The sequence below is a fragment of the Lycium barbarum genome, chromosome 2 (genome assembly GCF_019175385.1).
Source record: "Lycium barbarum isolate Lr01 chromosome 2, ASM1917538v2, whole genome shotgun sequence".
Lineage (NCBI taxonomy): Eukaryota > Viridiplantae > Streptophyta > Magnoliopsida > Solanales > Solanaceae > Lycium > Lycium barbarum.
The window spans coordinates 103,185,794-103,208,116 of NC_083338.1; the positions used below are offsets into that span (position 1 = coordinate 103,185,794).

The 22,323-nt window shown below is 38.4% G+C and overlaps 1 protein-coding gene across 1 annotated transcript; it reads left to right on the top strand.

Annotated features, from left to right (window-relative positions):
- The first annotated feature begins 8,953 nt into the window (after positions 1 to 8,953).
- On the top strand, positions 8,954 to 11,619 carry LOC132628715 (uncharacterized). Its single transcript, XM_060344479.1, has 7 exons — positions 8,954 to 9,100; positions 9,174 to 9,446; positions 9,538 to 9,697; positions 9,790 to 10,313; positions 10,527 to 10,647; positions 10,708 to 10,984; positions 11,559 to 11,619. Exons 1-7 carry the CDS (start codon positions 8,954 to 8,956, stop codon positions 11,617 to 11,619), a joined length of 1,563 nt encoding a protein of 520 aa, XP_060200462.1.
- Positions 11,620 to 22,323: the final 10,704 nt, after the last annotated feature.

Consider the following 22,323-nt stretch of genomic DNA (forward strand, 5'->3'; position numbering starts at 1 on the left):
GGCAGCAAATTGGTATGAGTCTTGGCAGCTCTCCAGGGGTGCCGACGCGCCCGCAGCGGTATGGGCCGAATTTACTAAGGCCTTTCTTGACCATTTTCTACCACCAGAGCTACGAAGAGCTAGGGTTGATCGGTTCTTGAACTTGAGACAGAATGGTAGAAGTGTTCGCGAGTACAGCCTAGAGTTCGACTCACTGGCTAGGTATGCACCCACCATAGTAGCTGAGATGGCCGACAGGGTGCACAGGTATGTGATGGGACTGGACTCTTATCTGATTGATGGTTGTTTGGCTGTGGCTGCTCAGCCAGGGATGCATGTAGCCCGGGTACAGGCACACGCCCAGGGCATGGAGGACCGACGTAGGGAACGTCGGCCTGATAGGGGTTACGACAGGGGCCAGCCTAAGAGAGCCAGATCGGCTGGGTATTCAGAGGGATTTCAGAGCGAGCCTTCCCAGCGGCAGAGAAATAGGTATTCGTCCCAGCCAGCCTACAGTACGCCCCCACAGTTCGCAGGACAGAGCTCCAGAGGTCCCGGTCAGTCGAGGCCACCCATAACCCCGTGTTCTTACTGTGGGAGGCCCCACCCGGGGGAGTGTTACCGCGCTACGGGCGCTTGTTATTTTTGTGGGAGCCCAGACCATCGAGTCAGAGAGTGCCCACTTAAGGGCAGTTCGGGTTCAGCCCGGCCTGCTGGGTCCGTTGCAGGCTCATCTTCTCCTTCAGCAGCCATGCGCCCTGCGGGGCGAGGAGCACCAGCACCAGCACCAGCGCCAGCAGGTCGTGGCAGAGGACGAGGTGCAGCTTCTGGTTACAGCGGTCCTTCGAACCGCGTGTTTGCTTTAACCGGCCGGCAGGATCCAGGAGCGTCTTCGAGTGCACGCCCAGGTACGCCAGCCAATCCTTTTTGAGAAATGTATGTATGGATAATTTTGTATTTTGTTGAATCACGTGATCTCATACTTCTGGGTATTAGAAATAGTAAGATAAATGTTAATTTGGTAGATACCGAGATTCAGAAAGGCAATATGGTAATGGTATGACTTAGCCGGGGGTGGGACCCGCTACCAAAATTTTTCCGAAAATCTGCGAAGACCCCGATTTACTCTAAAATTTCGTGACAAAGGTCGTGAGGGGCAATCGGCGATATTATATTAGCCCTAACGCGTCAAAAATGCATGAAAGTTTCGGAGTTAAGCGTGCTCAAGCCAGAGCAATTCTGGGATGGGTGACCCCCTGGGAAGTAATGCAAAGTTTTGCACAAGTGCAGGTATGACTGATATAAATGAAAATTTGGGGTAATTTAAAGGAAAAGAGAATGTATGGAGTAATTAGCGCCTTTACAGACACCACATAGTCCGACGCGGATTAAATGGGCAAAAAGCAAAGGGTGCGATACCACTCGGAAAATTTAGCGAATCTGGATAACAGTCAGCAACGACCCGAATGTTATCAGGGGATAGAAAACGCCCAATTACATCATAAGTTAGTCTGGTATGGCGATGGTTGTAAAAGGAAAGAGTGTATGGATAGTAGGGAAGAAGAGAGATAAAAAGGGCAAATAAGAAGAATCTTTGAAAAAGTCAATAAGCGACACCCAAGACGATTTGTATGATTGATTCTGAATACGTTCCTGTCTGACATATCTCTGTACAATTAACTCCTATTACGACTCTGTCTGACACACCTCTGTATGTCTGACTCTGGATATAAATCCGTCTGGTGTGCCTCTGTACGCCTAATTTTGATCACGCATCTGTCTGATACATCTTCGCATGTCTGATTCTAAGTACGACTCTGTATGATACATTTCTGTAAGTCTGATTCTGATTTCAAATCCGTCCGATATGCTTCTACGCGTCCGGTTCCAGTCCTGAACCTGTTGGTAAGAAGTGTCTGGTATGAAGTGGGATTATATTGATGTGGTAGAAATCTCCGGAGGGTAAAAAGAAATGATACGGACTATGACGTCTGGAAAGCGTTTGTCAGTTACAAGAATATAGCTTATGGTTCGGCGATTGCGTGGGGTGCAAGAAGATATATTATGAAGGCATCTGAATCAATGATGAAAAATTTTCACCCCATAATGATGGTAAAGAAGCCATGTCGGAAAGTCGGTGAAGGACAACCACAAAGAGGACCCTCCCGAAGAAGTACGACACCCCATAAGGTAAATTTAACATTCGAGGACGAATGTTTCTAAAGGGGGGGAGGATGTTACATCCGACATTTTTGTTTATTCGAAAAATTCAAGGTGAATTGACTTGTGATGAATAAGGCCACAATTGGACCTTACTTTGTATGCATGTTTAGGTTATGAATTCAATGGGGTGGAATTACGAAAGGTGGCCAAGGGCAAAATTGGAATTTTGGAAACTTTTCCCATGGATTACAATATGTAGCCACCAATTTGGACTCAAAAATAATAAAACAAGGCCCAATAATGGAAGGCCCAACCGGCCATAGAGTGCTACAAATGGCCCAAGTCCATTATTTCATCATGTGACATTATATACTAATGTATATCCTTAGAAACTTCAAGAAAGGGAAAGAACAAGCAAGAGGAAAAAAAAAGAGAGGGCATTTCGGGTGAGAAAGAAAGAAAGAAAGAAAAGAAAGAAAAATTGTTGGAGCCTAATCTTGGGTTCAAAAATCTTATTCTTGTGGGAATACTACTAAGTGCAAAGTCCTCTACAACTTGGTACAATTATTTTGGCAAGAGGACAAGTTTGGTGGCAAGTGAAGAACTTGAGGAAAAGGTGAGAAACAATTCATTTTCTTATGTTATGGAGTTTGATTTATGTTGTAGTATGTATAAATGAGAAGAACTTGTAAAAATATGGAAGTTTGCAAGTAGGCGTGTTTGCATTTGTTTGGCCGTATGCATATATATAGATTGCATGTCTATGGTGACTTGAAACTATGTTGAAATCTAGTTGTAGTGTGGTAGGAATTGTATTAGAAATGAAAGTTGAATGAATCAAGGAAAATTGAGAATTTTAAGGTGTGGCCGTGTGGTGTGTGTTGGTGTTGGAAGGTGAATTGAATCTTGTTAGCATGTTAAATTGTGTTGTTATGGAAGATTGGTTATTAAGTTGTTGAAGGAAATTATTTAACTTTGTGATGATTTGTGTATAAGTGAAAATGAAAGTGTTAAGAGGCAAATTATGCTTACGACAATGAACTTGGAATATAAAAATGTGTTGATGAGCTTGCATGTTGAAAGTTAGGAAGGGATTGGAAAAGTAGTGACTTGATGGAAAGTTGAATGTTTGTGAATTTTATGAATATCTTGTGAATATTATGTGTACATGGTATGGATTCCTCCGATGTGTGTGTCGTAATGATTTTGATGGATAATGGATATGAAAATAATAAGTTTGGTTGGAAATGCAAGTTTAAAACGAAAAATAACTCGTTGTGTCGAAAGATGGCTAATAATGCCATAGTGTATGAATTAGTGTTTATTGATGTTTGTTGTTGTTTGGATGTTTTTTTCTGGGCTGTTGTGTTGAGGAATTGAGCCGAGCTAAGTCTCGGGGATGTCGTATATACAGAGGAAATGCTGCCGAAATTTCGGTAGGCAATTATGTGTAAAGATAGAGTATTGAAAGAATGAAACTAACCAAATGGTAAACTTGACCATTTCCAGATTTTGGACGAAATTTGGATTGACGCCGAGCGAGCATAAGGCGCCATCGAGGTATGTGAAGCACTTCTATACGCTCCTAGGCATGTTCTGGATGTGGTAGGCTCGGCCGCGAGCCCTAGGTCCGACTCCGTTCCCCGGAATTCGAGACGGAAAACCGCTCCAATTCCTTCAATTCAATTGAACCTATTTTCTTACAAATAGCCCTTAAAGTGAGATTTTGTACAAAACTTCCCCAAACGGAGTCGGAACACTTCCGAATGAGTATGGGTGACCTCATAAGGTCAATCATCAGTAATTTACGTATGTAGCCTCGGGTTGGTCCGAGGTGGGCCCACAAGGCCCGATACTTCCCGTACGATTTTTAAAATACTTCTGTTTTGGTCCGATCTTCTCCAAAAACTTCTGAACTATTATTTTGTGAATATTATGGATATTTTTGTGTAATTTATACAATATTATTTCTGAACATCCGAGCATCCCATTCTGATAATCTGTCGTGCCTTCCTAACTAGGATATGAGCGCGTGCTATGCATACTATCTGGATATTCTGACTTTGGCTCGCCGTTTGGTACCCTTCAGTTTGATCGAGTCTATATGTTGAGTCTGTAGGTAGGTGGTTTCTCATTTATCGATTCGTGTCTGTCTCAACGCATTCCTTCACTGCGACCCGGGCCAGGTTCTGTTATCGTGCATATTTCTCTGCATTGTTCACCGCGTCCCTCGGCGTACGGGCCGGGATCTGTATGTCTGTATGATCTGTGTATGGGGATGGCGGCCAGGATGGCATATGATCTGATATGATTCTGTCTGTCCACCGCGTCCCGTACTAAGAGGGCCGGGTTCTGTTACCGCGCCCCCAGACAGGGCCGGGATCTGTATGAATATATGCGTGTGCCATCTATATTTATAAAGCACACGCCTTTGTATGATTTTGTATGACTCTGTGCTACTCTGCATGCATAATTCTGTCCGTCATACTACTGTCTGTCTGTCCGTCTATGTTACGACTATTTCTGTTTGTCCGTATGGCTTCTGCTTCTGTATGTCCGTATGGATTCAGATTCTGCTCATCTGTCCGTATTATGATTTCGTCTGTCTGTCCGAACTATAATTCTGTCCATTTGTGTGTAACACGATCCTGTATGTCTGTCTGGATCATAACTCTGTCCGTCAGTTTGACTTATGATTTTGCCCGTTATATTTCTGCGACTCTAGTTCGGACTATGTTTATATCTGTTACGTTCCTGCTTTACATACTCGGTACATTTTCCGTACTGACCCCCGTTCTTCGGGGGCTGCGCTACATGCCCGCAGGTACAGACGCACCAGGTGATACGCCGCCCGCGTAGGTTTCCGACTCTGCTACTTGAAGAGCTCCTTTGACTCGGAGCATATATCTTTGGTATATATATCTTCTGTCTTTATGTACTCCGTATGTCTGTATATTCTGGGTACGGCGGGGCCCTGTCCCGTCATATGATTCTGTATGTCTGTAGAGGCCTGTAGATAGATGTGTGGGTTACGGGTTCCGTCTGTATGTTAGCCCTATCGGCTTATCTGCAAATGTCTGTGTGTTCAGGTATATGTATATATATATATGTATGTTACGCGCACGCCGTATTTGTATCGGCCTACTTCTGTACTTCTGTTTTGAAAAAAAAAAAAAATCTGTATGGTTCGAGTTCGATCCGGTAGGTACGTATGGGTGCCCAGTTAGGGTACCAGTCGCGGCCCACGGGGTTTGGGTCGTGACACTTCAATTTTCCCGCAGCCGGTCGGGCACATACCGGAGCACATAAAGGCATTCTGGCATAAGGGTTACCCTTTTCCTCCTATCGAGTCGAACTGCAAGTGACTTGATTTCCAAAGACCAGGGATATGTAGGCTGACTCAGTCCCAGAGAGTCAGTCACACTCCGATCAATCACACCGGACCTCCCAGCTTTGATGGTCAGAAAATCTGGAATTTGCTTAAATTTGCATTTAGGAGACTAAATTTAGTCGAACTACAAGCGGCCTAAATTCTCATGTAACCTAAGATATGTAGGAAACCCAAAAACCAAGGTCAGGCCATATATTTGATAATCGTATGAAAAACAGAGGTAGTTTGAAAGGGGTCAGTAAAAAATCAAGGTTTATCAAATTTTGTTGCTCAGGGATGGTCCTACCATCCCCGAACACCGAAGAGGTAGTTGTTGACACCTAATTTTTGACCTCCCGTAATTACCCAAAATTCTTGGATCTCAAACAGAGTGGAAAATGCACTTAAAACTTAAAATCAATTTACAAAATTATTTCTATAATATTTTGCCATTTTACTAGGCAAGATAACCATAAAATATATATATGGTAAATCATTTTAAAATTTATTGCCATATTTTATTAAAATATTTGTCTAGATTAAATCAGAAAATGAGTCAAAAACAATTATTAAATTAATTGTTTAAATTATGACGTGTCTAATTGACAAGTATTTTTACACCGTTTAATTTGATTAATTAAAATAATTATTTTTTAGCCCTCAATCTTTAATTTTTTGCATAATCAACTTGCATTTGTGACTTTTAAATTAATCATCATTAATTAGATGTTTAATTGTGGTTATATCTTGAGGAAAAAAAATGCTCTCAACGTAAACCGTACCTCCATGCAAAACCCAAATTTTTAAAACCTTTACCGCCGGCAGTATGGCTGTCGTGGCCACTGGTCAGTCATCTCTGGTGGCTGGCCAGACCTCTACATCTACTCCTACACCTACTATAACCATGAAAGACTCCCATAATGAACCTACAAAACCTAAGATGGATTATAGACATATACTTCATCCAGAAAGCCCTAATCCCATGCAAAACATTACGTCGAAACTCTCTGTTAAGAAGGTGGAATATCGCAATAGTGTTCATGTATTGCGATGGAATGAGAGAGAGGAGGATCAGATGGAGCAATTGGAAGATCTGAAACATGTAGTCGTTGGCAAATTTTCATATGGATGGCCATCATTAGAGGAACTAAGAACTATCATCCCTACTCAATGTGGGATGAAAGGGAAGTGCACCATTGGCTTGTTTCATGATAGACATGTGCTTATTAGACTTTCGACAAAGGAGGACTTTGTTACTCTTTGTTCAAAAGGTGTGTATTACTTACAATCTAGATATGGATATTCATACCAAATGAGACCTTTGATATTTGATTCTAAGTTTAAAGTTGATCAAGAAATATCAAAGGTTATATCTTGGATCTCCTTTCCATACTTGCTGCCTGCTTTCTTTGTCAAGGAGGCATTATTTTCACTTGCATCTGATGTTGGTATACCTCTTCATGTGGACCTTTCCACTATTAATCGTACAAGACCAAGTTATGCAAGAGTCAAAGTGCTTATGGACTTACTGGCAGATCTACATGATTTTGTTAATATGGAAATTGAAGATGAGGATTCTAAGGAGGTTCGAGTGGAAAAATTGAAGATCCAATATGATTATCTTCCAAAATATTGTAAAGAATGTAATTTACAAGGGCATAATGAGGTTGAATACAGGAGACTTCATCCAGAACTAGCAGTATTTGTTGAGGAAAAGGAGAAGTTTGATGAGCATGTACTGAATGAGACTGAGAAATTGGAAAATGATACTGCCAAGAAGGGTAAGGCTATTGTGATTGATGAGGTGAAACATGATAAGGTAGCAAATGGCAAACCACTGGATGCACAATATCAAAGTAATCATTTTTATTGGAATAGGAGCAGATTTAATGCTAGGAGATTTGCCAGTGGGAAATTACTTGTTGATCCTGGGAATTGAAATGTAGTTAAAGATAATAGGGATTTCTCAAGTGCCAAGCAGGATAGCTCAGATTCAAAGCTATCACAGATCACCCTAACTGAGACTAAAGATACAAATGTGATGGTCCAAAACAAGTTTGAGGTGTTACAAGATAAGACTAATGGAGATGATATTGATGTAGAAGTGGTAAATAACAATGCAGATGAAGAGCAGGAGCAAGAGTTAATTATTTCTGAAGATCAAAGAAGGCAAGGTGGTCAGAATTAAAATTTGTTGTTAATAAAGGATGATTCATAGAAGAAATCAAATGTTAAAGTGCAGAACAAATTGGAGGATTCACAAGATCAAATGGTCTCAATTGATATTGATAAAATTGCAGAAGTGGAGTTTATCAGTGTTGAAGGGCAAGAATATATAGTCAATTCTCTGCAGGTGGCTAAGGGAGAAGACTTGCAATTTGATGATCTGGAGGACATTGTTACTGACACTTTGAAAGTGATGGATGATCATGCTGATTCAACTCAGTGTGATCTAAAGGTGATAAAGCAAGGTGAGGTGTTAGATAAAGATGAGGCTGTTGTCATTGGATCAGAGATGATTCCTGATAACAAAATTGTTGATAGCACAAAAGAGTGCTTAGCTAAGTTCTCTATACTGGATAACAAGCTTCAGAAAGATAGCAAAAGGGAATCTACTTTGGAGAAGGAACAGGTCACTCAAGTATTAACAACAAACGTAAGCATGATTAATGAGAGTGGTGGTGATATGAGCCTACAGGGTGATGAAAATAGGGAGACTGAAAGATTTCTAATGTGGATGATGTAGACAATTCTAGTAGTAACTTGCAGTTAGTTGGCTGTTATCCTGAAAAAGGTGCAGTTGCAGAAGAAAGGAATTTAGCTTTGGCTATTATTCCTGATGTCAAAGATGCTCAGCCTCTAAGTGTGGCTGCAAGGATTTCCCCTAATAAGGTTTTGCATGATGTTGTTTCTCATAAACTACATGATCAGAATGAAAAGTTAACTTTGGTTTATAATAAGAAACAAGCTGTTGATGGTGCTGCTATTGATATGAACCTGCAACAGATTTGCATAGAAGTAGGATTATCTCCTAAAACACAAAGTAAAGGGTCAAGGAAAGGAAGAAAGCAAAATTCTTCTGATGTTCCACAAACAGTGAGGTACTCAACAAGGAATAACTCTAAGAAATCTGTTAAATGATTGTTAAATATTTATTTTGGAACATAAAATGAGTGAAGTCTCAACAAGCATTTCATAGAGTTCAAATGTTAAATAGGCATCACAAGTTCTTTTTGGTGGCTCTGATGGAACCTTTTCAGCATCAGAGACAGATTCAGAAATATAGAAAGAGACTTGGAATGCCTTATGCTAATTTAAACCGTAATGGTAAAATTTGGTTTTTTTTGTTCAACATAATATAGATGTTGAGGTTCTTTTGGATACTGAACAATCCATTACTGTAAAGCTGAAATTTCTAGAATTGGATAGAGAGTGGTTATAATGGTATATGCTAAATGTTCAGAAGTGGAGAGATTGCAGTTATGGGATAGTTTATACTTCTTGGCTAGCAACATGACATGTCCTTGGTTGATTGGTGGAGATTTCAATGTTATATTGAATGAAGAAGAAAAAATAGGAGGTTTACCAGTATTGCCATAAGAATATGAAGATTTTGCCTTCTGTTTGAATTCTTGTGAGTTGTATGAGATGCCTTTTAAAGGGAGTCCTTGCACTTGGTGGAATGGTAGGGTTGCCAATGACTAAATTTTCAAGAGGTTGGATAGGATTGTACATAATGAATCATTCCAGAATTGGTTTGGACATCTTGAAGTGGAATATTTGTCAAGGACTGGTTCTGATCATGCACCATTACTTGTATCTTGTGGAGATCAAGTGGATAATTTTATCAAACCATTCAGATTTCTTAAATTCTGGGTGGAGCATGATACTTTTCTTGACTTTATTAAGAAGCAATGGGAAGCAGACTTATCTGGTGATGTTTTTTTTCCTTTAAACTCAAAATGAAGAAACTGAAAATTGCTTTAAGTACATGAAGTACGGCTACTTTTGATGACATTTTTAAGCAACTAGTGATCAGGGAGGATATAGTGAAGATTAAAGAGCATTTATTTGAGGAGAACCCATCTAAAGAAAATAGAATGGTCATGCAAAGGGCTCAAGCTGAACTTAAACTGTATCTTCACTATGAGGAAGAATTCTGGAGGCAAAAAGCTGGGATGGACTGTATCTCAGAAGGAGATAAAATACAAGGTTTTCTCATAGTCTGGTAAAAGGAAGAAGGAAAAGAATCCAGATCAAGAGGATTTAAGATGCAGATGGAAATTGGCTGGAGGATGCTGATAGAGTTGCTGGTGAAGCTGTTAACTTTTTTCACAAGCAATTTACTCATGAGGAGGTTAGTAAAGATTCTCCAATTCTTAATCATATTCCTGAACTGATTAGAGAGGAGGATAATATGCTACTTGCTGAACAACCTACAATAGAGAAAGTACACAAGGCTGTGTTTGAATTAAATGGGGATAGTACTTGTGGCCCTGATGGATTTTCTAGGATCTTTTATCAGAAGTGTTGGGAGGTGATCAAGGCTGATGTATTTAGTGTTGTTAAAGCTTTCTTTGATGCTCAGACTCTTCCCAAGTCAATCACTCAAACTAATCTAGTTTTGCTGCCAAAGAAGAATGTTGTTGAGTCTTTCTCTGATATGAGACCTATAAGTCTTAGCAACTTTATCAATAAGGTCATATCTAGAGTAGTTCATGATAGATTGGACAAGTTACTTTCAAGGGTGATATCTCCAAATCAATCAGGCTTTGTCAAGGGTAGGAATATAATTGAGAATGTATTGTTGACACAAGAAATTGTAACTGATATAAGGAAGAGAGGAAAACCAGCAAATGTTGTAACTAAGTTGGATATGACAAAAGCATATGATAGGGTCTCATGGTTATATCTTTGTAAAGTGTTGAAGAAGATAGGATTTTCTGCAGCTTTTATTGACCTTATATGGAGGTTGGTGGCAAATAATTGGTATTCTATTCTTTTAAATGGTCAGGCACATGGTTTCTTTCACTCTACAAGGGGTGTCAAGCAGGGTGATCCACTCTCTCTTACTCTTTTCATCATAGATGCAGAAGTTCTTTCAAGAGCTTTAAACTCTTTGTTTGATCAGCCTGGTTTTGTTGGTTATGGGATGCCAAAGTAGTGTGCTGAACTGAATCATCTGGCATATGCAGATGACACAATCATCTTTTCTGCTGCTGACAATTACTCTTTACAGATGATCATGGATACTCTTCAAGAATATGAGAAAATATCTGGACAGCTGGTAAACAAGAGAAAAAGTTCTTTTTACATGTTCAGCAAAGTTTCAAATGAGTTGAGTCAGCAGGTTGCAGCAGTAACAGGATTTATGAGAGGGCAATTTCCTTTTACATATCTTGGAGTACCAATTACTCATGCTAGGAAAAGGAAAGTGGATTATACTGAGTTATTGAAGAAAGTCAAAGACAGGTTCCAAACTTGGAAAGGAAAATTACTGTCTTATGGTGGAAAAGTAGTGTTGATTACAAGTGTCCTTCAAAGTATCCCAATTATGTTTTATCTGCTATAAGGCCTCCTAAATGTGTTATTAAAGAACTATACAAGATCTTTGCAAGGTTCTTTTGGAATAATAAGGAGGAAGGAATATGCAGACACTGGTCATCTTGGCTTAACATGTGCTTTATAAACATGAAGGAGGGTTGGGTTTCAGGTTTATTTATGACATGTCCAAAGCCTTATGTGCTAAACTTTAGTGGAATTTTAGAACCACTAATTCACTTTGGGCTAATTTCATGTGGAACAAATACTGTAAGAAGCAAATTCCTCAGGTGGTTCGATGGAAGGGAGGTTCACAAGTCTGGAAGATGATGTTGGAAGCAAGGGAAAGTATTGAGCAGGAAATCTGGTGGGAGCCAAAGATTGGAAGTTCAAACATCTGGTTTGATAATTGGATTAAGTTAGGTGCTCTCAGCTATATGGTTCCCCAGTCCTAGCATACCAATGATCATGCTGAAGATGTTTCTGAGCTTATTTCAAATGGAAGATGGGATATTAACAAGCTCATGCAGCTGTTTCCTAAAGATATAGTGCAGCATATAACATAGGAAATTGATATTAAATATGCATCAAATGAATGGGACAGATCTTGGTGGATGATGACAAGTACATGAAGGTTCACAGTAAGTAGTGCATGGGAGCTATTAAGACAAAAAGCTAATGTAACAGTGCCATTTCAGAATATGTGGATTAAAGGTGTGCCTTTTAAAATCTCATTCTTCTTGTGGAGATTGTGAATGTTTAAAGTGCCAATTGATGAAGTGGTGGCAAGTATTGGCATTCCTATAGTTTCAAAGTGTTGTTGCTGCCATACTGCTAAGAATGAGACTATTAACCATCTGTTTCTGTGTGGAGATTTGGCTACTAAGGTATGGAGTGTATTTAATGCAGGGGCTGGATTCAGCATGAATTATATTCAGGTGAAACATGCCATTAGAAATTGGTGGGAAGCAAAATGCCATTACAAACTAAAGATAATATACAAAGCAGTTCCTGCTTTCATTGTGTGGCAAATATGGAAGTGGAGAAACAATAGGCTACATGATGGCAATATGAGTCTGAATAAAGTGATATATGAAATAAATCTGAACATTTACATGTTATGTAAAGTTCAGTTTCCTGGGCTAAATATTCCATCTAGATGGCATCAGATCATTCAATTTTTTGAAGGGTATAAATCAACTATTATCTGCAAAGTTATTAAATGGATGAGACCTGCAGCTGGAATCTACAAGTGTAATACTGATGGAGCTGCTAAAGGAAATCCAGGGCCAAGTTCTGCTGCATTTTGTATCAGAAATGAAGATGGTGATCTGGTGTATGCAGCTGCTAAAACTCTGATTGATGGATCAAATATAGTTGCTGAGGCTGAGGCTATCAGAATGGGTCTGATGTACTGTGTGGAAAAGCAACTTTTTCCATTGATTATAGAGACTGATTCCATGACCATGAAGATGATTATCAATGCTGAATGGAAGATCCCTTGGAGCATTTCAATGTTGGTGGATGATATCAAAAGACTGATGGCAGATCAAAGAGTGACTGTGGATCATATACACAGAGAAGGAAATGGACTTGCAAACTTTTTACCTAACTTTGTTTTTGATTTTGCAGGTGCAGTTCAGTTTCATAATTTTCAGGAATTACCAAGTCAAGCTAAGAAGATTTTGAATTTGGAAAATTTAGGAATTCCTAACTTGAGAGTAAGAACTCTACAAGACAAAGCACCAGATTAAAGTCCTTGAATCTAGTTCTACAAACTATTTCTAAGTACAGAATTTCTTCAGACTGTGAGTTATTGCAGCATATGTATTAGGGTGGTATCAGTGTGCTTCTCATGCTCATTCCTTAATATACATATTGTGATTCTCATGATATAAGTAGCATGTCACGACCCAACCCCGTAGGCCGTGACTAGTGCCCGAGTTGGACACTCATATTATCTGTTAACTGTAGTCATTTGCAATTAGCATGTCATGATCTCATTTGTACATAAAACGGGTAGGACGTTATTTTAAAGCTGTCAAGTTTTGTATGTCTTAGACACCTGTCTCCTGAGGAGTTGCACTTTTTAAACAACAACATATATATATATATATATATTCCTACGCAAGCCGACAAGGCTGCCACGATATACAAAATAATAAACATACATATATATGCAAGCCGACAAGGCTGCCATTACGAATGGTTACGCCCCAAGCATAAGTCATAGACATAAAACGAATCAACGACTACAAACAGACCCACACCGATGTCCACAGACCTCTAAGAGTAATGACCGTATCATATGGCGAGACAGGGCCCCGCCGTACCCAAACAAACACATATGAATACAACATAAGGGAGTTATACCACAAGCTAGGCTCCGCAACAAGGGAGAAGTCCAAAATAGCTGAATAGGTATCCTAAGCTGGCGGATCTCCGAAACGAGCGTCTGTACCTGCGGGCATGAACGCAGCCCCCCGAAGAAAGGGGGTCAGTACGGAATATGTACTGAGCATGTAAAGCTTGAAACATAGTAATAGACTTATATTGAGACAAGGTATATAGGACTCAGTGCAACAACCAGAATTTCTTAAAAACTTGCCTTTGAACACATTTCGTCTGTATCATTCTCATATCAGTGTTATTATAGAGTTTTGTAATCAAAGCTGCATAATCATTCCGTATATAACATATATAACGTGTCCCGACCCTTTAATGAGGGACTCGGTAATTAAAATCATATCACCATAAACATAAACATATATGTGTCCCGGCCCTTTAATGAGGGACTCGGTAATAAGGAATATATGCCCTCCTGGCCACCGTTTCCATGTCATCATATCATTATATCACCATATCATCATGTCATCATATATATATATAACGTGTCCCGACCCTTTAATGAGGGACTCGGTAATAATATAGTAAACATGCGCACGAAAACGTATCCTGGCCCGGGACTCAGTGAAGGATATAACGGTAAGCACGAGCAGAATAATAAGCAACCACATATATGCAATTCATCTTTTTGGACTCAATGGATAAGAAACTAACCAGCTCTAAAGTGTTAAAATAATATTCATTTTCAGTTCATTTCAAGTCTCATAACAACCTATTACAAGAAACGTTTCAGATTTCATGTACATATATCACTTTAATTTGGTGTAGCTTTTGAAAGTCAAGAATGTCTCTAATGGTGCAATCCTTTAGGAATAGGAACTTTCATACATTATTCATTAGTCACTCATATTGTAGGCACATGACAATGGCCTTAATGAAATATAGAATCATAAGTCATGCATGGAACTAGAGAATAGAATTTACCCCAAGGTTCATATCGTTTCATACTTACGTCTAGGACATGCCAAAAGAAAGGGGGAATGGGCTTTACATACCTTTAGCGTTTAGTTGTATTCTAACTCGTACTTGCTGCCCAAAAACACTTATTCTATATCAAGATATGAATAACTACAATTAGTCTACAAGGGAATTCAATACGTATTTTGACGCTCACAATTCCTTTCTAACATTTAAACGACGTGTCGTTCGCATTCAAACCAACTAGCGTTACAAGCTAACATTGCTAATCGTTCTTTCATATATTAATCAAAACTTGTTTAAACATGACTTAGGGAGCTTGGGCAGTCCCTACACCATTCAAACTGTTTCATACACACGGCTAAACAACACACATAGCATTTCCATTCTCACTTAGCAATTTTCCAGTTTTAACTTGCAACAACAACAACACGTTTAATGACATTACTTTCATGATTCTTGGAACTGTTTTAACCTCGTTTTCATTCCTACAACAGCCCACCATCATTTCAGTTTCAACTTGAATCAATGCACTTTATTTTCACTAAACGTTTGCAACAAGAATCAACATTTAACACACACAAATTCACTTCTAACATCAAAACTGTCCACGGTTTTGGACTGCCTATACACTTCAACATAATTCATTTCTTTAACTCCTCAATTCACATATTCAACATGCATACAATACACCAAAATGTCCATAACAACAACAATCCAAATGTGACACAAAACAGTCCCTAAATCTCCCCTAAAACAGTCCCTTTTTCACGGCTACAACCCCCTTCCCACGATTTCATGATTTTTATCCGTTTATCCAACTACAATACATTCAATCCATTCCCAATACATGTTCAAGAAGATAAAGCATGACTTCATTAGAACCTTCAACACACGGCTAATTTTCAAATCAAGAAAAACAGCCCAATATCCAACATGCAACATCACAACCAACTTCTACAATCTTTGTTCATTTACCTATGTTGGTACATATTCAATTCATCAACAATACATGCAAAATGAAATGAATCATGACTTCACCTCACTCACGGCTCACTCTCTACTTCAACTACAACAACAATCCAACAACAACATGCATGAACTATACATTCAAATCATCATACAACACAAGAACAATAAGCATTCTTACCTTTCAATCTTGTTCTTCACCTTGGCCGAAACTTCAACTCTATTGAGGTGCTACACTTCCTTGTTTCTTTTCAACAACTACTACCTATTCTTGTAAACTAAATGAGGAGTTTATGTGAGGAATAAAGCTGATTTTTTTTTGGATTGAACTCACCTCACCACTCTCGGCTAGCTCTAGCCGAGAGCTTCTCTTTCTCTCACTATGTATTTCCAACTTGTAAGTGTTGAAATGAGTTGAATGTGGAGTGAATCAGATTTTTCACATTATGTATTCACTCCATATTTTGGCCATGTGTACTACACTAACTTGGGTCAAGAATCTTTGACCACTCCATTATTCTACACGGCCAAACATGGCTTTAAATAATGGGCTGATATTTTTGTTCCCAATCCCACTTATTAATCTAACCATGGTTAATTTAATCCCCATTTTCCATTAATACTTTCATGCCAACGAAATTGTAGGTGAATTGTGACTCGAAACGAAACCGGAAGTTAAAATCTCTACTTCGTATCTTAAGATAGTCTTGTATTTAACTTGTCGCGTTTATTTTAAAACGTCCCAATGTATGAAAATATGGGATATAACATAGCAGACTGTACTGGTTATGGATCAAGCAAGATAGTGTCCTGGTTTTCATGCAGAAGGTGATATACACAGCAATATACAACTACTTTCAAGATTGCCTGAAGAATGATTCATTTGACTTGATGCTTTCCACCTGTGATACTTTTAAGGTGTGATAGAAGATATCACGCCAAGGCTCTTGGATTCTAGTTTATGATAATCTGTTGATGTCTACTTTTGCTGGCCATAAGTCACTAGATTTTCCTTTCTTTTGTTTTCTTTTATTTTATTTGGATTAATCTTGTTAGATTGATCTTTTCTTATTTTCTGTTATTTGCTTTTAGATGGATCAATCTCTTCTCGATTGATGTGTACATATTCTCTTTATCAATAAAACTCCACCTTAATGGTGGCCTTTGCTTAAAAAAAATATCTTAGAAATTACTTATTATGTGTTTAATTATGGCTACAATTGAAATAATCAATTGATTAGTCAATTAAGGCCATAATTGAAATAGCCATTTTCATGATTTATTCTAATTGAGGCCATATTTGCAAATTTAGTCTCTTTATGCAGTTAGCCGTGTCTTTAATTTGATTGATTAGTTAATTTTGGCCATAATTGAAATGTTTAATTGAATAGGAACTTTCAATTTTGGTTATTTATTAAATGGTCACATTTTTCCCCTAGCTGTATACACTATATACATGAATATACACAAGTATACGAATATACTCATTTATATCATGTATATACAAGAAAGGTGGGCCATTTCCTTTTATTATTAAACCGGCCGAACCCAGTCCATTAGAACTTGACTTGGCCCAGTAACGAAGAACATATATATATATGACCAAGCAACTAAATAGACCTTTGGTCTTTTTGCTTCAGCGAACAACAGTTCCATGAAAACCCTAGGCGCCGCCAAGAGGTGATTTGCCTCTCTCCTGCGTCATCATACCATTTTTGGCAAAGTGGCAGGTGTATGATGATTTTCTCAGTCCTTGCATAGCCGAATCGAGCAAATCATTAATGCTCCATTCTCTTTCATTCAAGACTACAACCAAATAAGGTATTACTTTGCTTTTTCTTTCACTTTTCTGCAAATCAACGGTCGAAGTAGTACGTTTTCTTAATGGTTTTTGTCTTGAGGAAATTTTGAATCCTCAAACCTCATTGGTTTGATTGTAACTGTGAGGATCCGTTAGGGTTGATTGAGATCTAGCCTTTTATTTGTTGTTTGCTCTTAATCTGAGCCGCACAATGTTGGATTGTGAGGAACAAGTCTGAATTTTTGACTTGTCCCATATCAAATTGAATTCGTGTTTCTCTGACTTGTCCCATATCGAATTAAATTTAGGTTTCTCTGATTTTTAAGGTTCTATAAATAGAACCCCCAATCCTTCACAACAGACAGAGAATATCATCCATCGAATTGAATTCGGGTTTCTCTAATTTTTGGAATCCTTCACAACAGACAGAGAATATCATCCATCAAATTGAATTCAGGTTTCTCTAATTTTGGAATCCTTCACAACAGACAGATAATATCATCCATATTCACAAAAACACTCAAATTATCTAAGTTTTGGTACTTTGCTTTGAAACTTTAATTATTCGGGTTAAGTCTAAAATTTTAAGTATTTTCTTTGATTTTGTGGCTTGAGTTTGAGGCTTGTGGAGCAAAGGAATCTCCAAGTTCTATTCTCGACCAAGGCTACACTCAAAAGAGCTAATATTGATTATGTGTGTTTACTATTAGGTTAATTAGCCTGTTGAGCATGTTTAGTATTAGGTGTTTTTCTGGTTTTAGTTTAAAGTAATGTTATGTTAGTTTGTAGTCAATTGTATGGTTATTTGATGTAGTTCAAATCTTGAGTGTAATTTTAAATTAGTTAAATATTAGATAATCTTGTTATCAACCTATTAAGTATGATTAGTCCAATAGTTTCATCTATGCTTCAGATTAGTCCTCATGTTTAGCCTAATCACTTGTTATACAAATACACCATCTTCTACTATAGAATAACATCATATAGCCTGATTATATGTTTAGACAATTTAGATACTTATTTTTTGGTTGTCTGTTTTGTTTAGTTTGCTTATCTTAGCCCTCTTATTAGGTGTTCAACATGCTGTATTAATCATGTCTAATTCATATGAGCATTTTGTATATTTTAGGTGCAAAATGATAGTTTGAATGATAGGTGTTAGGTTGAATGACAAATCCTTAGCGGCTCTCTTCTCTCTCCTATTCCCATGCAAACCCTAAACTTATTCTAAACCTTCATAGCGGCGCTGGCCAACCTTTGGCAATCTCCTCCACACTACAATTCCCTCCTTTGACCACCCCTTCTTCCTCCACGAACCCTCACATGGCAGCATCTTGCTCCATAAACCCTAAAAACCCTAACCCTAACAGCCATGAAAACCATGCAGACACGATGACACGTACTAAGAACTTTGCAACAATAGTGAATAAAGATGATAATGACACATGCAGACGATGGAAAATGTCATTGAGCCTATTCCAATCAAATCAGTAGATATAGTTGATGGAGAACACGTAGTGGAATGGACAGAAGCAGAAGTTGATCGTCTGAACATAATTGAGAAGCTCCAATATACTGCAATTGGTAAGTTCTCATATGGCTGGCCGGAACTTGAAGAATTGAGGACTCAGATCCCATTGCAGTGTGGGATTAAAGGAGACTGTCGTATTGGATTGTTTAGAAATAGACATATCCTTATGAGGTTTGAAAGGTTTGAATACTACCTACAGATGATGGCAAAGACGGATCATTAGATTAAGTCGAGAGATGGAGGAATGTACCAGAAGAGGCCTTTGTTATATGATACTAGATTCAAAATTGATGAGGAAACTACAATGGCGATAGCTTGGATATCCTTTCTAAATTTATTGCCAACTTTCTTTGTGAAGAACTCTTTATTCTCTTTAGCATTAGCAGTTGGAAACCATTGCATCCGGATATGGCCACAATTAATGAAACTCGACCATACTGTGCTAGAGTTAAAGTTATAGTAGATCTTGCTGCTAATCTTCCAAAAGTAGCTAACATGAAGATCACAGATGAGAAGTTTGGTATTTCAAGGATTGTCAAGGTACAAATTCAGTATGATGTATTACCCAAATACTGCACAAGGTGTAAGTTGTAGGGTCATAATGAAGAAGGTTGCAGGATCTTACATCCAGAACTGAGAGTAGTACATGTAGAAAAAGAAGACAAGGGAAAGACTGCAGAATCTCAAGATGCTCAGCCAAATAAGGGGCATCATAGGAATTTAAGAAGACCAGGGGGGAGATATGGTGGAGGCCCTAAATATTGGAATACTATCAAAGATAAGAGGGTATTTACAAAAGAAAAGAATCCAGACAAGTTTATAGATGGGAGACCAATAAATGGGAATGTAGCAGAAGTTCAAACTCAAAATGCTTTTGAAGCTTTGCAGAATGAAGGAGTTGTGGAACAAGGAGTAGAACCTATGGAGGATGAACTAAACTTGCAAGTAGAAAAGGTGGAAGTTAACACTGTGGGGTTGAATGTTAATGTAGTGAAGGATAGCTCTCCTGCAACTGAAGTCAAGGAGGAGGACAAGGTTGAAAAGTTTGATATAATGCAACAACCTAATGCAGCAGACCAAGTTCAAGAAGTTGTGCCACCTATAGGTACATCCAATATAGAAGAAGGAGTAGACAAAGAGAAGGATATCATAGTAAATAGAGAGGAAGCTGAGAACAAAAGGGAAACTGGACAAGTTCATAGTAACCAAGAGGAGGTGGTAGTAGATCATGATGGTTTTTTAGAAGTTAGTTCTCCTTCTAATAAATGGGAGGATATGGTGGATGAGGAAAAGGATATGAGAGGTGATGTGGTGAATGGAGATAGTGTTGACATAGATGATCCAAGGGGAGGTGGACTCCATTCACCTCAACCAACTGCTGAAAATGCTATTGTTCTCAGTAGTTTATTGGCTCAGCCTTTACAGTTATTGAAGAATGATTCCCCTATACAGAGATTACATGATATTGTTTCCCATAATGCTGGAAATATAGACAGTCATCTGGAGGATAAAGAGAATTGACATATTAATGAGGATGACCTGGAGGAGTCTGTTGAGCAGAAGCTTGAGCAGGTATGCAAACAAGCTGATATTTCTCCAATATCAAAGGTCAGAGGTGGAAGGAAAGGCAAGAAACAGATAGAAGGAAAGAAACCTTTAGGTGTAGAGCCACAACAACCTACCAGGGTTGTGCCAAAGAGATCTGCCAGTACTAAGTCAAAGTTTTAAATGATGATTAAAACATTCATTTGGAATATTAAATCAGTGCAGACACAACAAGATTTTCACAAACTTAAAATGCTACATAGACATCACAGGTTTATGTTAGTTGCCTTAATAGAGCCTTTTCAACATGTTAGACAGATACAAAAATTAAAAAGGAGGTTAGGGATGCATCATGCTGGTGCAAACTGTAGTGGAAAGATTTGGTTTTTTGTAGAGGAGAATGTAGATGCGGAAATTGTATCTGACACTGCACAGCAGATCACCTTAAAATTGTTTCTTTATGAGCAAAATACATCTCTTATAACAACCTTGGTCTATGCTGAATGTGATGAAGTAGAAAGAATGCCACTTTCGGATAGTATTTATCATTTAGCTGGTCTTGTGACTTACCTTGGCTCGTAGGGGGAGACTTTAATGTAGTGATGAGTGAAGAGGAAAAGATAGGTGGAGTCCCTGTAGTCCCTCAGGACTATGAGGATTTTGCCTTTTGTATCAATTCATGTGATTTATTTGAAACAGGTTTTAAAGGCAGTCCTTTTACATAGTGGAATAGCAGGGCTGGGGATGATTGTATATTTGAAAGATTGGACAGATCTTATTTAACTCACATTTTCAACAATGGTTTGGTCACATTGAAGTGGAGCATTTATCAAGGTCTGGATCTGATCATGCCCCACTTCTTATCACTTTATGTGAGGAAGTTCAGACTTTCATAAAACCATTCAGGTTTTTGAAGTTTTGGACTGAGCATAAAGACTTCTTGGACATAGTAAGGCTAAATTGGTCTGAGGAGAGTATTGGCAATCCTTTTTTGGTTTTTAAACAGAAGATCAAGATAGTTAAAGGGGCTCTATCTGCTTGGAGTAGACTGGCTTTTGGAGATATCTTCAAACAACTTATCATCAGGGAAGATATAGTGAGAATTAAGGAACAACTGTTTGAAGATGATCCTTCTGCAGAAAATAGAATAGTCTTGCAGCTTGCTCAGGCTGAACTGAAGAAGTATTTACATTATGAGGAAGAGTTTTGGAGAAAAAAAGCAGGTTACACTTGGTTCCCTAAAGGTGATAGAAACACTAGGTTTTTTCACAATCTAGTAAATGGAAGGAGAAAAAGGTTACAGGTGAATAGAATTCAAATTTCTGATAGTGAGTGGATAGAAGATAAGGAGTATCTTGCAGCAAAAGCAGTTAACTTCTTTCAACAACAATTCACTTAAGAGGAGGGGGCTCTAGATTTGGGATGCTGAAGCATATTCCACAGATGGTCTCTTCTGAAAGCAATGATTTGCTTTGTGCACTTCCATCCCTGGAAGAAGTAAAGAATGCTATTTTTTAACTTAAAGGAGAGAGTGCTTGTGGTCCTGACGGATTATCAGGAACTTTCTTTCATTCATGTTGGGACATTGTAGGAATGGATGTATTCAGAATGGTTCAGGCTTTCTATGAAGGTCATACTCTCCCAAAATAAGTAACTCATACTAATTTGGTGTTAATCCTTAAGAAATCAGAAGTTCACACTTTTGGGGATCTCAGACCAATTAGCTTGAGTAACTTCATAAACAAGGTCATTTCAAGAGTGGTTCATGGAAGACTGGATAAAATTCTACCAAGTTTGATATCTAGCAACCAGTCTAGTTTTGTGAAGGGAAAAAGCATTATTGAGAATGTGTTGCTTACTCAAGAAATTGTCACAGAAATTAGAAAGAGAGATAAACTTGAAAATATGGTAATTAAGTTAGATATGGCTAAGGCATATGATAGAGTGTCCTGGCTATATTTAACTAGGGTGCTGAGAAGAATGGGATTTGCATAAATTTTTGTGGATCAGATATGGAGGCTGTTGGCAAATAACTTGTATTTAGCTTTGTTGAATGGCCAATCTTATGGTTTTTCCACTCCACAAGGGGTGTGAAGCAAG

Coding starts and splice junctions, on each gene's coding strand:
- LOC132628715 (XM_060344479.1), top strand. CDS start 8,954: ATGGTATATGCTAAATGTTCAGAAGTGGAGAGATTGCAGTTATGGGAT. Junction 9,101..9,173: donor AAAAAATAGGAGGTTTACCA/GTATTGCCATAA, acceptor TGCCTTTTAAAG/GGAGTCCTTGCACTTGGTGG. Junction 10,985..11,558: donor TTGAAGAAAGTCAAAGACAG/GTTCCAAACTTG, acceptor TTCAAATGGAAG/ATGGGATATTAACAAGCTCA.